This window comes from Penaeus vannamei, chromosome 3 (genome assembly GCF_042767895.1).
Source record: "Penaeus vannamei isolate JL-2024 chromosome 3, ASM4276789v1, whole genome shotgun sequence".
Classification (NCBI taxonomy): domain Eukaryota; kingdom Metazoa; phylum Arthropoda; class Malacostraca; order Decapoda; family Penaeidae; genus Penaeus; species Penaeus vannamei.
In genome coordinates, this window is record NC_091551.1 from 25,791,590 (window position 1) to 25,809,102 (window position 17,513).

The 17,513-nt window shown below is 39.4% G+C and overlaps 1 protein-coding gene across 5 annotated transcripts in view; it reads left to right on the forward strand.

Annotated features, from left to right (window-relative positions):
* Positions 1-12,952, forward strand: part of LOC113811156 (eukaryotic translation initiation factor 4E) — a 25,996-nt gene extending 13,044 nt beyond the window's left edge. For 4 of the 5 annotated variants that reach the window (XM_027362828.2, XM_070142917.1, XM_027362826.2 and 1 more), the window contains exon 5: positions 9,923-12,952. In XM_027362828.2, the coding sequence (XP_027218629.1) occupies positions 9,923-10,037 (115 nt within the window). In that variant the 3' untranslated portion in view covers positions 10,038-12,952. Of the gene's footprint in view, positions 1-6,991; positions 7,783-9,922 lie in introns of those variants that run through there. The other variant, XM_027362827.2, reaches the window with a different exon arrangement.
* Positions 12,953-17,513: the final 4,561 nt, after the last annotated feature.

Here is a 17,513-nt window from a genome sequence, read left to right on the forward strand (position 1 = left end):
GGGGAATATCAAACTCAAGAAAAGGGGGAATCAGGTGAAGTCATGTAGCCCTATTAATTGGTTCCTTGATGGCTGAACACCTGTGGAGCCATCTATGAGTAGACACAATTCATAAAACAAAACTACAGTGGACATCACATGTTTTTGGCAGCAATGGGTATAAACCCTTGCTGTTGGGATGGCATATATGCACATGCCATGCCCACTTTGAGTTTGGTTTATTAATTGTCTTTACAGATGTCTCATCAAGTACTTGGTCGCTAAGGAGTCTATCCTTGTACTGCTAATGTCACTTGTTTATCCTTTTCCTTGATTTTTATAGATAATTGTTTAACTTGTATTGCTGTTAGTAATGTTAATAACATAATAAGTATGATGTCTATAATGATAACAGCATCATTATTGATAGTATATGTGAAGAGAAAAGAAAAAAATATTTGTCAAATTCAAAGAATGAGTAGCTGAGCACTTGTACCATCTACTTGTAGAGACATTTTGTAAAACAAAACTCAGTGAATACTGTATTGAACTGATTAGAAGTTGTATGAATACTTAGGGTATTGTGCACATGACTGTATTCTACATTGTACAGTAAAGTACCACTAATAGGGAATAAATTCTTTAGTTTGTAATGTTTGGGCTGTCAGTAACTAGTTTAGGTTAGTATTTTAGGAAATGTTGGTCAGTTTTCTAGTATTATAGTGTTGAAATTGCACATGCACAAATAACCATCTTCATATACAACTGTTTCATATATGAAGAAATCCAACACAAAAATCAGTAGTAAGTAGCTTTTTATTTTTTATTTTTATCAGGAAACCTTTGGTTTACTTGTATGTAAAAGCTACTTGCTTGGTTGGTGGAACTTGTCCTTAATAGAGATGGCTAATTAATGACATGATTACTGATTTTATTCAAGGTAAGTGGTGCAGATCTTAATGCCAAAGTTGTCTGAATTAGACCTGTGGTTCCCAACCTTTTTCATTCTATAGCCCCTTGACCAATATGTGATAAACTCAGTGTCTGTCATCTTTTCAGACTCGGTTATTACTTGTTTTGAATAGCCATGGTGTCAATAGCTATAGTACAAGAACACTTTATGGAAAGATTCTTATTTATTGATATGAGAGTGATTAGCTTGTTAATGATATGTGGGTGATTAGCTTATTTATTGGTATGCAATGGATAATGTGATGTAGGTACTTTGTGTGATCAAATTGTTTGTTTTGGCATCATGATTTTCATATTGCTCGATGGCCCCCAGAAAGTACCCTATGGTCCCTATGGCAACCCTTGAGTTAGACATTAGCTTCCAGGAAAATTCTGACCAATTTTCTGGAGATCGGCACATTAATTCTTAGGAAGCACTCCAAAAGTTGTGTGTGTGTGTGTGTGTGTGCGTATATATATATATATATATATATATATATATATATATATATATATATATATATATATATATATTTATATATATATATACATACACACACACATACATACATATATATTGAAAAACTGAAATTTACTTGCACTCCGCTTCAGTTTTAGGGTCATATGAAAATACATAATTGAATAGAAAATAAAGAGCATTTCACATACAAGCATAGAGTATTCACACTTTTTTCAGATTAGCTGCAACTGCAGAATCATTACCTGAATATTAATACTTAATGGAGACATGCCTAGGAGAGAGATGTGGTTAATTTGGGTGAGGAGGGAGAAGTTAAATTGCATATCAGCATTTAAAAATGATAGTAAAGATAAATGGAAAATAAGGGATAAAAAGAAGAAAAATGTAATTTAAAAGTTATACAAATCAAAGATTGTGGTCTAGTTTTAAAAGTTTAAAAAGATGAGCATTGATTTTTCTTTTTCCAACTTCATATTTCCTGTTGATATTAATATTTAGAGATTTTTTGATAATCAGAAAAGTAAGTTTTCTTTCAGTTTGCCAATAATTGTTTTGGTCACTTTAAACCTGAGAATTGAGAGATACAGATCAGACTGTTTAAAATGTGAATTATAGTTTGTATGTAATAAGTATGGTACATGCATTTAGTTTGTTTGCTGTAAACTTGTGTGATTATTGAATGGATAAAACATGACCATTAATAAAAGGGGAAAAATGAAATTATTATAATTTTGAATAATAATGATAATAATAATAATAATAATAATAATAATAATAATAATAATAATAAAGATGATAATAATAATAAAGATGATGATAATAATGATAATGAAGGAAACAGCATGTGGAAATCTGATTGGACTTCAGTTTCTAAAAATGAAATTTGATTGAAATAAAAGTTGTCACCCTTTCTTTCTTCCTCTTTGTGTTGCGTAAATGTATTATTTTGAAGTCTTGGTACTAAACTGCAGTAGCTTCTTTGTTGACGAAAGTTCTTTGATAGTATGTGAAGTGTTTTAAGTTCATAATGTAATTTTGGAGTAAGAAGCTCCTTGGATTACTTTCAATCCATTTAGAATAACCACTTCACCATATGTATTTATGCCATGACCATCTTTAACTGCATGACAATGAGTGTGTGTGTTTGTTTGAGAGTGAGTGAGTGAGTGAGTGAGTGTCTACAAGTCAATGACTGAGTGTGTCTGCAAGTCAGTGGCTGCGTGAGTGTCTGCAAGTCAGTGGCTGCGTGAGTGTCTGCAAGTCAGTGGCTGCGTGAGTGTCTGCAAGTCAGTGGCTGCGTGAGTGTCTGCAAGTCAGTGGCTGCGTGAGTGTCTGCAAGTCAGTGGCTGCGTGAGTGTCTGCAAGTCAGTGGCTGCGTGAGTGTCTGCAAGTCAGTGGCTGCGTGAGTGTCTGCAAGTCAGTGGCTGCGTGAGTGTCTGCAAGTCAGTGGCTGCGTGAGTGTCTGCAAGTCAGTGGCTGCGTGAGTGTCTGCAAGTCAGTGGCTGCGTGAGTGTCTGCAAGTCAGTGGCTGCGTGAGTGTCTGCAAGTCAGTGGCTGCGTGAGTGTCTGCAAGTCAGTGGCTGCGTGAGTGTCTGCAAGTCAGTGGCTGCGTGAGTGTCTGCAAGTCAGTGGCTGCGTGAGTGTCTGCAAGTCAGTGGCTGCGTGAGTGTCTGCAAGTCAGTGGCTGCGTGAGTGTCTGCAAGTCAGTGGCTGCGTGAGTGTCTGCAAGTCAGTGGCTGCGTGAGTGTCTGCAAGTCAGTGGCTGCGTGAGTGTCTGCAAGTCAGTGGCTGCGTGAGTGTCTGCAAGTCAGTGGCTGCGTGAGTGTCTGCAAGTCAGTGGCTGCGTGAGTGTCTGCAAGTCAGTGGCTGCGTGAGTGTCTGCAAGTCAGTGGCTGCGTGAGTGTCTGCAAGTCAGTGGCTGCGTGAGTGTCTGCAAGTCAGTGGCTGCGTGAGTGTCTGCAAGTCAGTGGCTGCGTGAGTGTCTGCAAGTCAGTGGCTGCGTGAGTGTCTGCAAGTCAGTGGCTGCGTGAGTGTCTGCAAGTCAGTGGCTGCGTGAGTGTCTGCAAGTCAGTGGCTGCGTGAGTGTCTGCAAGTCAGTGGCTGCGTGAGTGTCTGCAAGTCAGTGGCTGCGTGAGTGTCTGCAAGTCAGTGGCTGCGTGAGTGTCTGCAAGTCAGTGGCTGCGTGAGTGTCTGCAAGTCAGTGGCTGCGTGAGTGTCTGCAAGTCAGTGGCTGCGTTGAGTGTCTGCAAGTCAGTGGCTGCGTGAGTGTCTGCAAGTCAGTGGCTGCGTGAGTGTCTGCAAGTCAGTGGCTGCGTGAGTGTCTGCAAGTCAGTGGCTGCGTGAGTGTCTGCAAGTCAGTGGCTGCGTGAGTGTCTGCAAGTCAGTGGCTGCGTGAGTGTCTGCAAGTCAGTGGCTGCGTGAGTGTCTGCAAGTCAGTGGCTGCGTGAGTGTCTGCAAGTCAGTGGCTGCGTGAGTGTCTGTGTCTGCAAGTCAGTGGCTGCGTGAGTGTCTGTGTCTGCAAGTCAGTGGCTGCGTGAGTGTCAGTGTCTGCAAGTCAGTGGCTGCGTGAGTGTCAGTGTCTGCAAGTCAGTGGCTGCGTGAGTGTCAGTGTCTGCAAGTCAGTGGCTGCGTGAGTGTCTGCAAGTCAGTGGCTGCGTGAGTGTCAGTGGCTGCGTGAGTGTCAGTGGCTGCGTGAGTGTCAGTGGCTGCGTGAGTGTCTGCAAGTCAGTGGCTGCGTGAGTGTCTGCAAGTCAGTGGCTGCGTGAGTGTCTGCAAGTCAGTGGCTGCAAGTCAGTGGCTGCAAGTCAGTGGCTGCAAGTCAGTGGCTGCGTGAGTGGCTGCAAGTCAGTGGCTGCGTGAGTGGCTGCAAGTCAGTGGCTGCGTGAGTGGCTGCAAGTCAGTGGCTGCGTGAGTGGCTGCAAGTCAGTGGCTGCGTGAGTGTCTGCAAGTCAGTGGCTGCGTGAGTGTCTGCAAGTCAGTGGCTGCGTGAGTGTCTGCAAGTCAGTGGCTGCGTGAGTGTCTGCAAGTCAGTGGCTGCGTGAGTGTCTGCAAGTCAGTGGCTGCGTGAGTGTCTGCAAGTCAGTGGCTGCGTGAGTGTCTGCAAGTCAGTGGCTGCGTGAGTGTCTGCAAGTCAGTGGCTGCGTGAGTGTCTGCAAGTCAGTGGCTGCGTGAGTGTCTGCAAGTCAGTGGCTGCGTGAGTGTCTGCAAGTCAGTGGCTGCGTGAGTGTCTGCAAGTCAGTGGCTGCGTGAGTGTCTGCAAGTCAGTGGCTGCGTGAGTGTCTGCAAGTCAGTGGCTGCGTGAGTGTCTGCAAGTCAGTGGCTGCGTGAGTGTCTGCAAGTCAGTGGCTGCGTGAGTGTCTGCAAGTCAGTGGCTGCGTGAGTGTCTGCAAGTCAGTGGCTGCGTGAGTGTCTGCAAGTCAGTGGCTGCGTGAGTGTCTGCAAGTCAGTGGCTGCGTGAGTGTCTGCAAGTCAGTGGCTGCGTGAGTGTCTGCAAGTCAGTGGCTGCGTGAGTGTCTGCAAGTCAGTGGCTGCGTGAGGGTCTGCAAGTCAGTGGCTGCGTGAGGGTCTGCAAGTCAGTGGCTGCGTGAGGGTCTGCAAGTCAGTGGCTGCGTGAGGGAATAGTTTGAGAAAATGAGTTAGTATTTGGGAGTTTATTTTTTTGTGTGTGTATAGGTGTTGAGTTTAGGTTGCATTCCTTTGTAGATGCCTGGTTGTTAGACAATCTGTAATGATCCTTAATAGTACTTTTAAGTTAGGAATGAGTGGGTGTATGGCTGGATGCTTGCATTTGTGGGGACATGTGCATGTACAAGAGTGTGAGGGCATGGGGATTAATGGGTAAATTTGGGGTTTGGGTGTGTTCCTATGCGGTGTGCCTGTATGTGAATATTCCTTCAGTTAAGCTGTAGTAAGATAGTGAAAAATGGACTAGACAATGCACATTTAGTGTTTTTTATCTCCACTGATGGGAAGATTTATACATTTGTATCCACTGTACTGTGATATTGATTTATTAATTTTGCTTTACAAATTGATGGCTGGAATAGGGTTTAATCACCAAGAAGTCAATTAACAGGCCTACCTGATCTTGTCTTCTCTTAATTTTTGGAATGAAAAAAGTAATATGTGGTATTGTTAGTAACATTATAATTCTAATAATAGTGATAATGACAGTAATGAAAAAGTATTAGGGAAAAAAATCTGAAAAATGTAGTGAATGTGGTAATCAGATCAGACCTACTAACTGATTCTATGGTGACAAAACACAAGTAGAGCCATATATGTGTAAACAAAATTCATAGAACAAAACTACAGTGGGCACCAATGCATGTAGCTGGCAGTAATGGGTTGAGTATATTATGGATTGATTGTTGATTTGTAATAACCTAAAGTAGCTTTTTGATTCTAAAAAAAAAAAATAGATGCACAATTATGCACAGATACTTAACCCCTACAATCAGGATGATGTGAGCACGTCACAAAAAAATTTGCCTTGAGGGCTGGATGACGTAAACATACTGTCATGGGAAAATTTGTCTGTAGGCCAAGGTGATGCAAACTTGCTCTCATGAGCATTTTGGCTGAAGGCCAGGGTGACAGGAAAGACCCCTCAGTGTGTCCATGAGCCATGACTGGAAGAGTGGGGGCTCCAGTGAAGTCCCCATTTTCATGCTCAGCATCCTATTCCTGGCAGCCTTTATTACAAAAAATTTATTATTATAAAGAAGGAAAAAATAGATAAATAATAACAATGTTACTTATTAATTTTGGCCCTGAATTATGGATTACCTAGTGAGAGAATATGGAGTCTATACAAGGAAAACAGTTTATGACTATCTGGATAATGCATATCAAGTGATGAATATGAACATTTGGAAATAGCAAAGAAAAAACTATTAAAACAGTTATGCATAAAAATAGAAAATAACATAGCAAAGGGGAGGCATAGATTCATGTTACTGCACATGAGTGTTCGCTTGAGCCTGGCCTACAAGTTGTGCACGCATCATAGCAGCCGCGCACATAAGCCTAATGCCCTTATTGTGGGCCATGTGATTGCTGTGAAGCAACCAGATCCAAGGGGTTGATATTACCAGCCCTTTCATTAAGTTTTAGAGCCACCAAAAGAACAGTAATGTTGGATAGATTGTCAAGAAAAAAGCTAACACAAGTTTGATAGCAGTTTTGTTGTCCAGTGCATAATGACAGGGCTGTAGGAACATACTTTGTAGTATTTTTTTTTTTTTATAATAGTTGTTCCTAGTAAACAGTAATTAATGTATCAACTATACATTCAGTATTTGGACTAAATTAGTTGTGTATTACATTAACACAAAATGTTTTACCTCCAAAAATATCTAAGAGATAGGTGTGTGTCTTCTATGCAGTAAAAAGAAAATTCTTAAAAGTAATCACTTATATTTTTGTTGAGCTTGATCATTTAGGTAGAGAAAGGCATATACAAAACACAAGTGAGCTTTAGTCTAGAGATGTTTCAGTAAACTAAATTCCATGAACAATTTACATGTCCTATCAAAGATTTCATTAGAACTATAATAGGTTGCTGGTTTCCCATTTCAGCGAGAAATGTAAATCCCAGTTGAAGGTCTACAATCATATCTCTCTCCACTACCAAGCTCATTCTGCCGCCCAGCAGAAAACGGGCTCATCAATAAGATGTCTCTTCACACTCTAAGATCTTTACATGTGACCAAAGTGCTTTACCTAAAAGGATTTTTATTTATAATATTTTCTTTTCTAGTGTAATAGAATCTGATGAGTAATTTAAGTATATTTTGCTAAAGATCATGAACCTCAAAAGTTACTTTTATGTGGGGAATTATTTTTGACATTTTAGTAAGGAGATAATATTTGAGATTATTTTCTTAGCCTATATTCAGAGGATATCCCTTTTTTCCTTTTCTTTTAATTTCTCTTCTTTTCTTTTCCTTTTCAATGGAATTTGATGTTAGTGTTCAAGAGGTCAGTTTTTTCTTTGTCCAAAGTCAACCTTTTACAAGAGATTGCGGGATCACAGATTAGTTGAAAAGTATTTCCAATGAATGCAGTATATGAAATAGGTGTAGAATTAGTTGGGATAATTTTTTTTTTTTTCTTTTTCCCATTTTCTCCAACATTTATTAATGTTTTCAAGTTAAAAGTTTTTTATTTCATTCAAGCCATGCAATATGAAAGGGAATGTAGCCTCTTAATGAAGATAGTCATCTTGTTTTATTTATCTATTTTAATATTTAGTTGCAATGTTGAGTGTAATGATGAAATTGTTTGATATGTTTTCATCTGTATGTGAAGGTGCATTTTTGGAAATCTTAAGAAATTGTAGGATTAATAAATTTATTTGTACTTTTTCAGTTCAGTTGTTTGGAAGGCTACCTTTAAAAATTCCTATTGAATGATCTAGTCATATTTAAGTGCTCCTAATTAAGGTGTTTCTCCCAGTCTTCTCTGTGAAATGTGATTTTTAGTTAGTAGGTGAGGTGAAAGATTTTTTAGAACTTGAATAAGGAGTGCATAGTACTACTACAATGAAAAGGTATTTGGAGATTTAGGACTTAGGTGCCAAAATGCAGCATAGGTAAGAGACTAAGAACTTGAGGATTCAAAACAAAGTCTTGGAGGAAAGCGTGTATATTTAAGGATTTTAAAGGTAAGATATATATAAATTCCTTGTTTACATCATGTTTAACCAGTGTAAAGGCATGGTCACACTGAGAAAATGTAGAACATTTTATGTATATCTTGATGACACCACACACAAGTCTACACTTTCCTTATTAACACTACTCACATGGTAAGAGAATTTCAGAATAATAGCGTGCCATCTACTATCAAAACTTTTTTGCTGCAGGCAATAAGCAGTGCCTTACTGTTGCTACATATTATTCAAGTGATGAAAATAATGAAATTAGCTATAAGAAATTGTATTTCAGCTTTCCTTCATCTTTTATTAATATTGCATACATTTTTGTATAGAATCTTTTGGGATCCTCCCCTTCTCCCCCTTTCCCACAAAAAAAGAAATATAAAATAAAAGAATTATCTCATATTTACTACAAGAATAACTCAGTTCATGTAATATCATAGATAATAAGAAAATAGCAAAACTAAAAAATGATAATGATAAAAAAAACTTATAATCATAAATAATTGAAAAACTTCATGCTCTAACTTTTCTTTTTGCTTATTGATGTTGGTCAATAGATGAATGGACAAAAATTGAAGTCCCCAGTATGGTTATGTGGACAATTTGATTGCAAAACCCTAATTTGAGTTCAGTGAAAGGCTGTTGAGTTCTACATGCATTTTTCATAATGATTCCAAGAAAAACAGGATTCAAAAATATCATAAGTTTCATAATCCATACTTTTATGTGTACTGCATAATATAGCATAAATATAGGATAGCCAGGATATACATTGCAAGGACTATTCAGATCGTTAGATGTAATAAAGAGAGAAAGAGATTTTACAAGTTGATGTTTTATGTGCACATTAATCCACTTATGACAGGTGTCACACCTATGAGACACCCGGAAAAGTAAACATTACTGGGGATCCTGCCGATGAAATGCTATTGAGAAATATAAGAAATCAGGCAGACAAGAGAGGACAAGCACATTGAAGGAGTAATATTTAGGTCAGATGTGGGTCTCAATCGATTTGACTATCTTAAAAAAAAATGATAAGGTTATGACTGTAGTCCAGGGCAGATTTAATGATGAAATAATAAATATGATAGTAATACAGTCAGAAATGATTTGTAATTAACCCATTGCCGACGGGTAAAAATGTTTGGCAAGTGGACGTATGGACGGGCCTGTTGGCGGACATCGGCAGTTTCCTGTTTGCGCCCGGCTCGATTGGTTGTTTGAGAGCGACAGTTAGCACCTAATAGCTTTTATTTTGCTAAAATTTATAAAGATATTAAAATTTTGAAGGTTTACCTTTATTTTAGGTGCCATTGCCTAAAATCTTTACCATATAAATGAAGCCGCTACTATTGGCGTTCGGTCCACAACAGCCATGGCATATACGTACATGCCACCCGGCGGCAACGGATTAAAATGTAGAAAGACTGTTACAAGTGTTATTTTCTTTTAAGTGAATTTGCAGCAATATTTATGACAAAGTAGGCACATATTAACACATTTGTTGTCATCAGGATGCTCGTGTGACCTTGACTGAAGTTAACATTTCTCCAGACATTCTTTTTCTTTTCATTGTCTATTTATCTCTACCATTAATATACCCAGCATCTTCAAATATGTTTGTGTTCATAAATGTATTTTCCAGAAACTGAACATTAGTTGTCCAGTTTTCTAATTTGTTCAGTCATTTTAAAAACTTGGTATTGGGCATTTGGGTATTGTAACTTTAATTTGATGTTATGGATTAGAAAATATTTGTGGGAGTAAATTACCATAAGTGTAGATTGTTAATTTTTTTTTCTAAATATATAAAGACTAATTCTACATTTCCTTTTGTTTTGCAGTCAAGTCTTGAAGGTTCGTCTAAACATCCCCAGGCAGGTGAGCATTGGATTTCAAGCTCACACAGACACCATGCTAAAGTCTGGGTCCACCGCCAAGAACAGGTTTACTGTCTGACACTCACAACCACACATAGCAACAAGTCTGTTATTACGTTTTGGAGATGTAGTAACCAGCAATTTCTGTATCAGATGTGTTTTCACCAGACTTTATGTTGGAGAGAGAAGACTATGTTTTTTTTTTAAACAGTGTTACACTGAAACTGGAATTTCCAAACACTATCTGTGTCTTGCATTCCCAAACTGTAAAGAGGGCTACATGTTTACTAGCAAGCCAGAGTTAGTGTGTAAGGAAGAGTTTAAGGAAGAATTGTATGTAATAGTTTGGATCACAAACATTTATGTATGTTTGTACAAAGTAATTTTTGTTTTAATGGCTAAGATGCTTGATTGTTGCTTAGTTTAATTGAAAGTTAAACCAATCCACACAGTTTCACATTCTCAGAATGGGCATGCATATCTAGCAATTAACCACGATTTCAATAGTCATTCATTATAGTAACTTGTAGATTCATGGATTAAGTTAAAAATTATAAGATCCACATTGGATATTGGGTTCTTTGAATTATTCTTGAAATCATGGTTCATTTCCACTTGCAGTTTTTCATTAAACACACAGCTAATGGTTCCAGTGTTTGTTTTGCTGTCTCGCTTCCCTTTTCATTTCTCTTCTCTCATTTTCTCTCTCCCTTCTCTTCTTTCCTCTCTTTTCTCACTCTTGTAATCTTTCATATTTTTCTCCTCTCTCCTCCTCCTCCTCCTCATTCTTAAAAAAGTGTTTGGAAAACAAGTAAATTTATTCTGCAAGGTAACCAAGAAAGACAGGTGGAATTAGGTCATAATGTTAAATGTTTGCTTTTCTATTTAAATTTTTTGTTTGAATACATTTTGGCTTTGAGGGTTAGGGAAAGGGAAAAAGTTAATATATGAGTGTGACCTTTACATAAACAATAGATATATCATTGTTTAAATAAACTAAAATATATTTTTACTTGCAGCATGTATTTCTCTGAGCAGCATGCTTATGTGACCATGCCAGCCATTGCAGTGAACATAAACAAAAGTGTATAGATTTATAAATGTGAAAATTACAGATGTTAAAGGGGTGGCTTTGAATGTGGTAGTTTAAAGTATGCAAGCTTGAGAGACCTGCAAAAATAAGACTGTAGTGCTGTGTAGAACCTGCTGCTCCTTTGAACAATTGAAATAATTGTAAATCATGATAGATGAAACAGGCATTCATGACACCTATGGGAAATAGGTGAAAAATAATTAGATGATCATTTTCTGATCTTTTCTCTTATATCTATAAAAAGGCAATGTTCATCTTTTATGATTTACTCTTTATGTGATTCTTGCTCCTTGGTTGGCTTCTGTGGAGATAAAACTATCCTAATGCTTATTATAAAATAGAGGAAAGTTTGACATACTTCATATGGGCCTCAGGCAAGTTTTCAAGCAGAGCTTGTGATATTTAGAATGGCTGAATGATCACTTCAAAAAGGGTAACCAAAGAGTGAAAATGCAAACATAAGGGCCAACATTATCACCTGAAAGTTTATCTTGCAATGTCTTCTGAAACTGGATTGAGATTCTAGTATGCAGGTAACAACCATTCTCACAAGTCCTATAATTGTCTTGGACAGAAATGGAGCCAAACTTGGGGTAAATCACTGTGAATGATACAGTCTGAAAGTTGCATCTTGGTATTTGAAGGAAGTCCTCTCTGAATGTTCTTTGGGAACTGCTTTTCTTAAAAAGAAGTCCTAAATGCTTGTCAGCAGGGAGCATTTCTTTATACTATAGATGTATAAATACATCAACTGTTAAATTCTGTGATAGACCCTAATTTTATTACTTGTATATATGAAAGGTGTAAGAGTACTCTTTGGAGTTACTTGTGAGGCAGAATGTTGAAGTGTCCTTTATTTATTTTGGTTAACAGTAAATGATTTAGAGGAGCAGGGAAATTTAATAATTGAACTAAAGGGAGTGTGAGTTATTGGGCTTAATTTTTAAACACATTTGCAAATTGAATTGTCAAACCTTTTTGAGTGTCTGCTTTTGAGTGCAGGGAATGTTGATAAACAGGTACTGGGCTTTACTTCTGTGTGACTATTTTAGTTCACAATTAATGTTCATACCCCACAAATTTTCACATGCAAGACCTGATAATAGTAAGTAGTGGGTTTCCAGTGATCATTGTGTTATGCAGCTCGATGTTGCATAGTATTTTAATAATTCTCCAAGTTATATCATGATTAGTTTAGCACTTATATAGGAGAAAACATAAATTTAAGTAATTTTTCATGTGGGCTTCAGGCAAGTTTTCAGATGGAGCTTGTGACCCATGGACCTGCATATGAGATGAATGTTTGAAATTGGGAAGTGTAAGGTATGGTACACAAAAAACCATAATGGAGTGAGAGATTTGACAGAAGAGAACTTAGAAGTGAGATTCCCAGGGCCAAGCCTAATTATCATTCACTGTTCGTATTATTATTTTGTTGAAGTTTTACAAAAAATCTTCCTGCTTTGTTGCTAATCTTCCAGATATGGAAGTGGATACTGACTTGTTCTATTGGTGAAGCATTACCAAGTAATGGGCCCCAATTCCTAAGCTTTATATTATGTAAAACACAGACTACAAGAACTTCACTTATTAAGGAGGGTACTTGAATGTTTGTGTAGTCTGATCCATATTTGACTGCCTTCCTTTCTGTGGGAACTTTTGATTCAACAGAGAGCTTGATGGCATGTTGACCACCACCAACACTTTTTGGAGCCCATCACTAAAGCTGTAATCTTTCCCAAGCCTTATAACCAGTGACTTGGAAAGAGTATTTGATGTCACTTGTCAGTTTATTATAAATTTCTGAAGGTTCTGCTATTTCGTATAAAACACTAAAATGTGAAAAATATACCAGTGTAGTTCTAGATATCCTTTTATAATAAATTAGGTGTTATGAGCCACCAGGTGTTTTCATATCCTTTTCACGTCTATCATTTAGGTGATCAGAATGATGGAATATGATTGAATACAAATGCATGATTTGAGTAGCAGATTGAGATCAGAGTATTAAAATGTAGCTTCCAAACAGTTTTCAGGTCAAAATTTCTTCTTCCACATCTTATCCTCAGATCAAAGGCATCCTACAAGGCAGTGTTCTCAGCACTACCCTATTCCTTACAGTAATGAACGATATATTAGTTCTACCACCAGGGACCCGACCATCACTATACGTTGATGACTTAACCCATTTGTCCCGGGTGTCACATATATGAGACACAGGGAAAAAATAAACAGTTTCGGGCTGCCCGCCAGTGCGATGCTGTCTCGGAGCCGTGCTCCGCGGCAAAAGCGGCGGGCGGGCGGGCGGGCGGACAGACTCCGGGGAAGCTCCGCCCGCCGATTTTGTTGCTTCCCGGATTTTTTAAATTTTGGCTACAAAATGTACCCCGGCGCGGGTGGGTTAAGCATCTATGCCTCTGGTCCATCCATACATATTCTTCAACATCTTCAGTCAGCAATATCACAAGCATCTTTCTGGGTCACTCCCCCCAATCCCTTGCCCGTTGTTGTCGTGGAGGGGCTTAGGAGACGAGTGTGACCCAATGCAGGGATCTCCCCTACCTTGGGTCTCAGGCCTCGACTCAACTAATTTTGCATGGTCTTTTCTCGCTCCTGCTCTTTCGTTTCCTTCCCTTCTCCAACCCCTTCTACTGTTTACTTCCTAAAGATGTAAGTGCTGTGCTGAAAGGATGGAAGGCCGACTTTGTCCTGAACAGCCCGAGGGAACCATGGGTATGGTATTCCCGTTTTAGTTGTCTAACCCTTACCCCTCAAGGGGACCCTGTTTATTTCCCCAATGTAGTTGAGGCTTACCATGGCCAGTAATAAAGACCCTTATTAGGGGCAATGAGGCTTGCCCCTTCATCAAATAGCCCCACCAATCCAAACTCTCTTGGCTCCCCAACCCCATGCTCTCCTTTGACCAAGACTACTACCCACCCCTCAATGCCTACTAGTACATTATTCACCCAAGGTGAGACTCAATCTCCAGAAGGCATTCCTACTCTCCCAGCTTCCTCAACTTCATCACCTCTACCCCCAAAACCAACCCTCAACAATACTACCTCTTCCAAACTTCCGTCATTCTACCATCCCCATCTCTACAAAGATTTAGCCCAGCCAAATGGGACCAATTTTTTGTAATCCCCCCCCCCCCTACAGCTCCTTATTCAGGCAACACACTTCTTTCAATACCCCCCCCCCCCCCCCCCAATCCCTTGTCCATTGTTGTTGTGGGGGGACTTTGGAGACGGAGACTGAGACCCAATGTAGGGTCTCGGCCGTTGACTAATTTTTCTTGGCCTTTTCTCCCTCCAGTATTTTTTTGTTTCTGTCCCTACTCCAACCCCTTCTACTATCTAATTCCTTCACTTGATCTAATTCCCTTACCTAAACCACCATAACCCTTTCCCTCATCAACCCCCTTACCCATCTTCAACTTTCTAACATTGCTCTAGATAGTTGACGCATAGCAACTATCACCTGACATCACCCTTTACCATGCATTTATTTTGCTTTTAACCATTTAATCATTCTACTATCTACTTCCTAAGGTGTAGGAGCTGTGCTGAAAGGATGAGAGGCTGACTTTGTGCCAGTCCTGAATGACCTGAGGGAACCATGGACATGGTATTCTCCTGTTTTAGTTGTCTAGCTCTTACCCCTCAAATGGACCCTGAGGGGTGGACTTTATTTCCCTAACATAGTCAAGGCTTCCCATGGCCAATAATGATGTAATACTCTTATTAGGGGCAATGAGGCTTGCCCCTTCATCAAATAGCCCCATCAGTTCAAACTCTCTCAGCTCCCTGACCACAGGCTCTCCTTTGACCACAACTCTGAACACAAACTACTACCCACTCCTCAATGCCTACTAATGCATTACCCACCCAAGTTGAGACAAAATGTCCAGAAGACATTCTTACTCTCCCAACTTCCTCAACTTATCACTACCCCACAATCTTCTTCATCAAACACCCCATCCTCCCTTATTACTACCTTACAGCCTTATTCTCCATCTCTGTAACACTACCCCCCTCAACAATACTCGCTCTTCCACACATTGCCATCCTTCTACTACCACAAACTCTACAAATATCTTAAATATAGTATTTAGCCCAGCTAAAAGGGACTGATTTTTCGTGATCCCCCTTACAGCTCCTTACTCAGGCAAAACACTAATCTTTCAACATTGCCTCCAAAAGCTAGTGGGCAAAGTTCCTTTCCGTACCCGACCTGATCATTCCCATCTCGTAACAGTTACATCTGAAACTGAAGCTATAGCACTATCAAATCTAACTGATTTCTCTACAAATTGCATTCCTGCAGAACCTCATTCAACTCTTAATACGTGTACTGGAACTGTCTCTATCTCGCAAGCAATCTTCCCTATGGATATCAATTGGTCAGACTGTAGAGAATACTTACTTGCCTGCCTCAAAGACCGTGATGTGATAACAGTACAGTGCTACTTCATTCGTCCTAGAGGTCATCGAAAGAAACCCACCAACGTTGCCAAAATTACTTTTTGTGTACATGACCTTTTCTTCCGTATCTATATTGGTGGACAATCCATCCCTGTACAACCATACCAACCTCCTACCTGTCAGTGTCAAAACTGTTGGTGCTTTGGACATCCTGCCAAACACTGCTGTTCCATGGACCGATGCCTCTATGTGCCCAACCCAGTCATAACCAAAGAAACTGCTCTGCACAAACACACACGTGCTAACTGCAGCGGCCCCCATAATGTATTTTATAGAGGCTGTTCCACTTACAAGTTCGAGTCTGAAGTAGCAACTCTCAGATACAAAAATGGTCTCACCCTAAGTGAAGCCAGACAGGAAGCACGCCGACAAGGTTTCTCTCATACTCCCTACTCTAGTATTGTCACTTGCTCTGTCTTTCCCCCTATCCCTACTAACTTCCCCACTTCCACTTTTGCATTCTACCTCCCCTAGCCAAATTCTTTTGACACTGTAAATCCAGACACTCCAATCTTAACTACAGCCCCAACACCATCCCCTATCCCTCCCTGCAATGCCCGCAGCAGACAGACTAAATGTCCCACCCCTTCTTCCCCTACTGCACACTCACCACCTACCTTTGCCTTTATTCCTCATACACCAGTCTCCTCTTCCCCCCCTCATAAGAAAACCATTGTCTCACAAAACTCTCCAACCAACTCAACTGCAGAAACTATGGAAGATATTTAAAGCTATATACTTGAGACACAAAATTCCACAACTCTTGCTCCCTCCACACTTGAAGTGACTGCTGATATCCATCCCCCTCTAACCCTACACTCCTTCCTCCTACTCCCTCTCAACACAACCTAACCCCCTCAACTCCACCTACAAGTACATTCTCCCTCCCTCCATCCCCTCTATCATTTCCACTCCCTCCTGGATACACACGTGAAACCCTTATGTAATTCCCTTACATAGACCCACCATAGTCCATTCACACAACTCCTTTACCTTTCAAGATTACTCTAGATAGTTAACGCATAGCAACTATCACCCTTCACCCCTCCTTTAATATACTTTCCTAAAGTGCTATTTGACCTTAATGTCTAGCACATTTATTTTGCTTTTTAACCATTAACCATTTGCAAAACCTACTGCAAACATCACACAAATAAAATGGAACCAAACATGTGTTACTTGTGCATTCACTCACAAGAACCTATGTTTTACAAACACACCCACTCATACGAATATGCATGTTACGAGCACATCCACTCGTTCGGACCTCCACACATTACAAGCACATTCACTCATAGGAACCTACAATTTGCTTACAAGATTCCTGGATTTTTCAAGTACATCTGCATAAAAGATTTCTGCAGCTACGACACCAAGGCCATTATGTACACACTGATGGAGACAAAATGCTAGATGTAGTAACACTTTCTGTTAACCTTAGGAACCACCTTACAGAATGTTTGATCAACTTATCAGAAGTAGACCTTTTCTTTGTAATAAGAGTCTAAAGTTGATTTTTCTCTCACTCTGTTACTAGTAGTAGTGTGGGCCCATTAAGCACTGCAGGTGTAAATGAGCTGCAAGATGATAAACTTGTAACACTTATCAATATGGTCTTAGAGCCACTTCTATATTCCTTTGCCTCATACACATTTCTGGCACTGCCTTACATGACTTCTATAAAATTATGTTTAAATTTCCACCTCAGTGACTGCAAGCATCATCATAAGATGTTTCAGGCACCTGTTATTTACGGTCTTCTTTAAAGACAATACACGGGTCTATCTTGATTTTAAAAATTAACCTATTTCTATTATTAAGCTTAACACATCATCATAAATACATTTACACAATTCTTTATGAAATACAATGTTTTATTATGAGTATGATGTGACAAAAAGCTTCAAATCTGTACTTGCTAAGACATTCTCGAACAATGAAAATTTATTGGTTCTAAGACTTAATAGGTGCATAC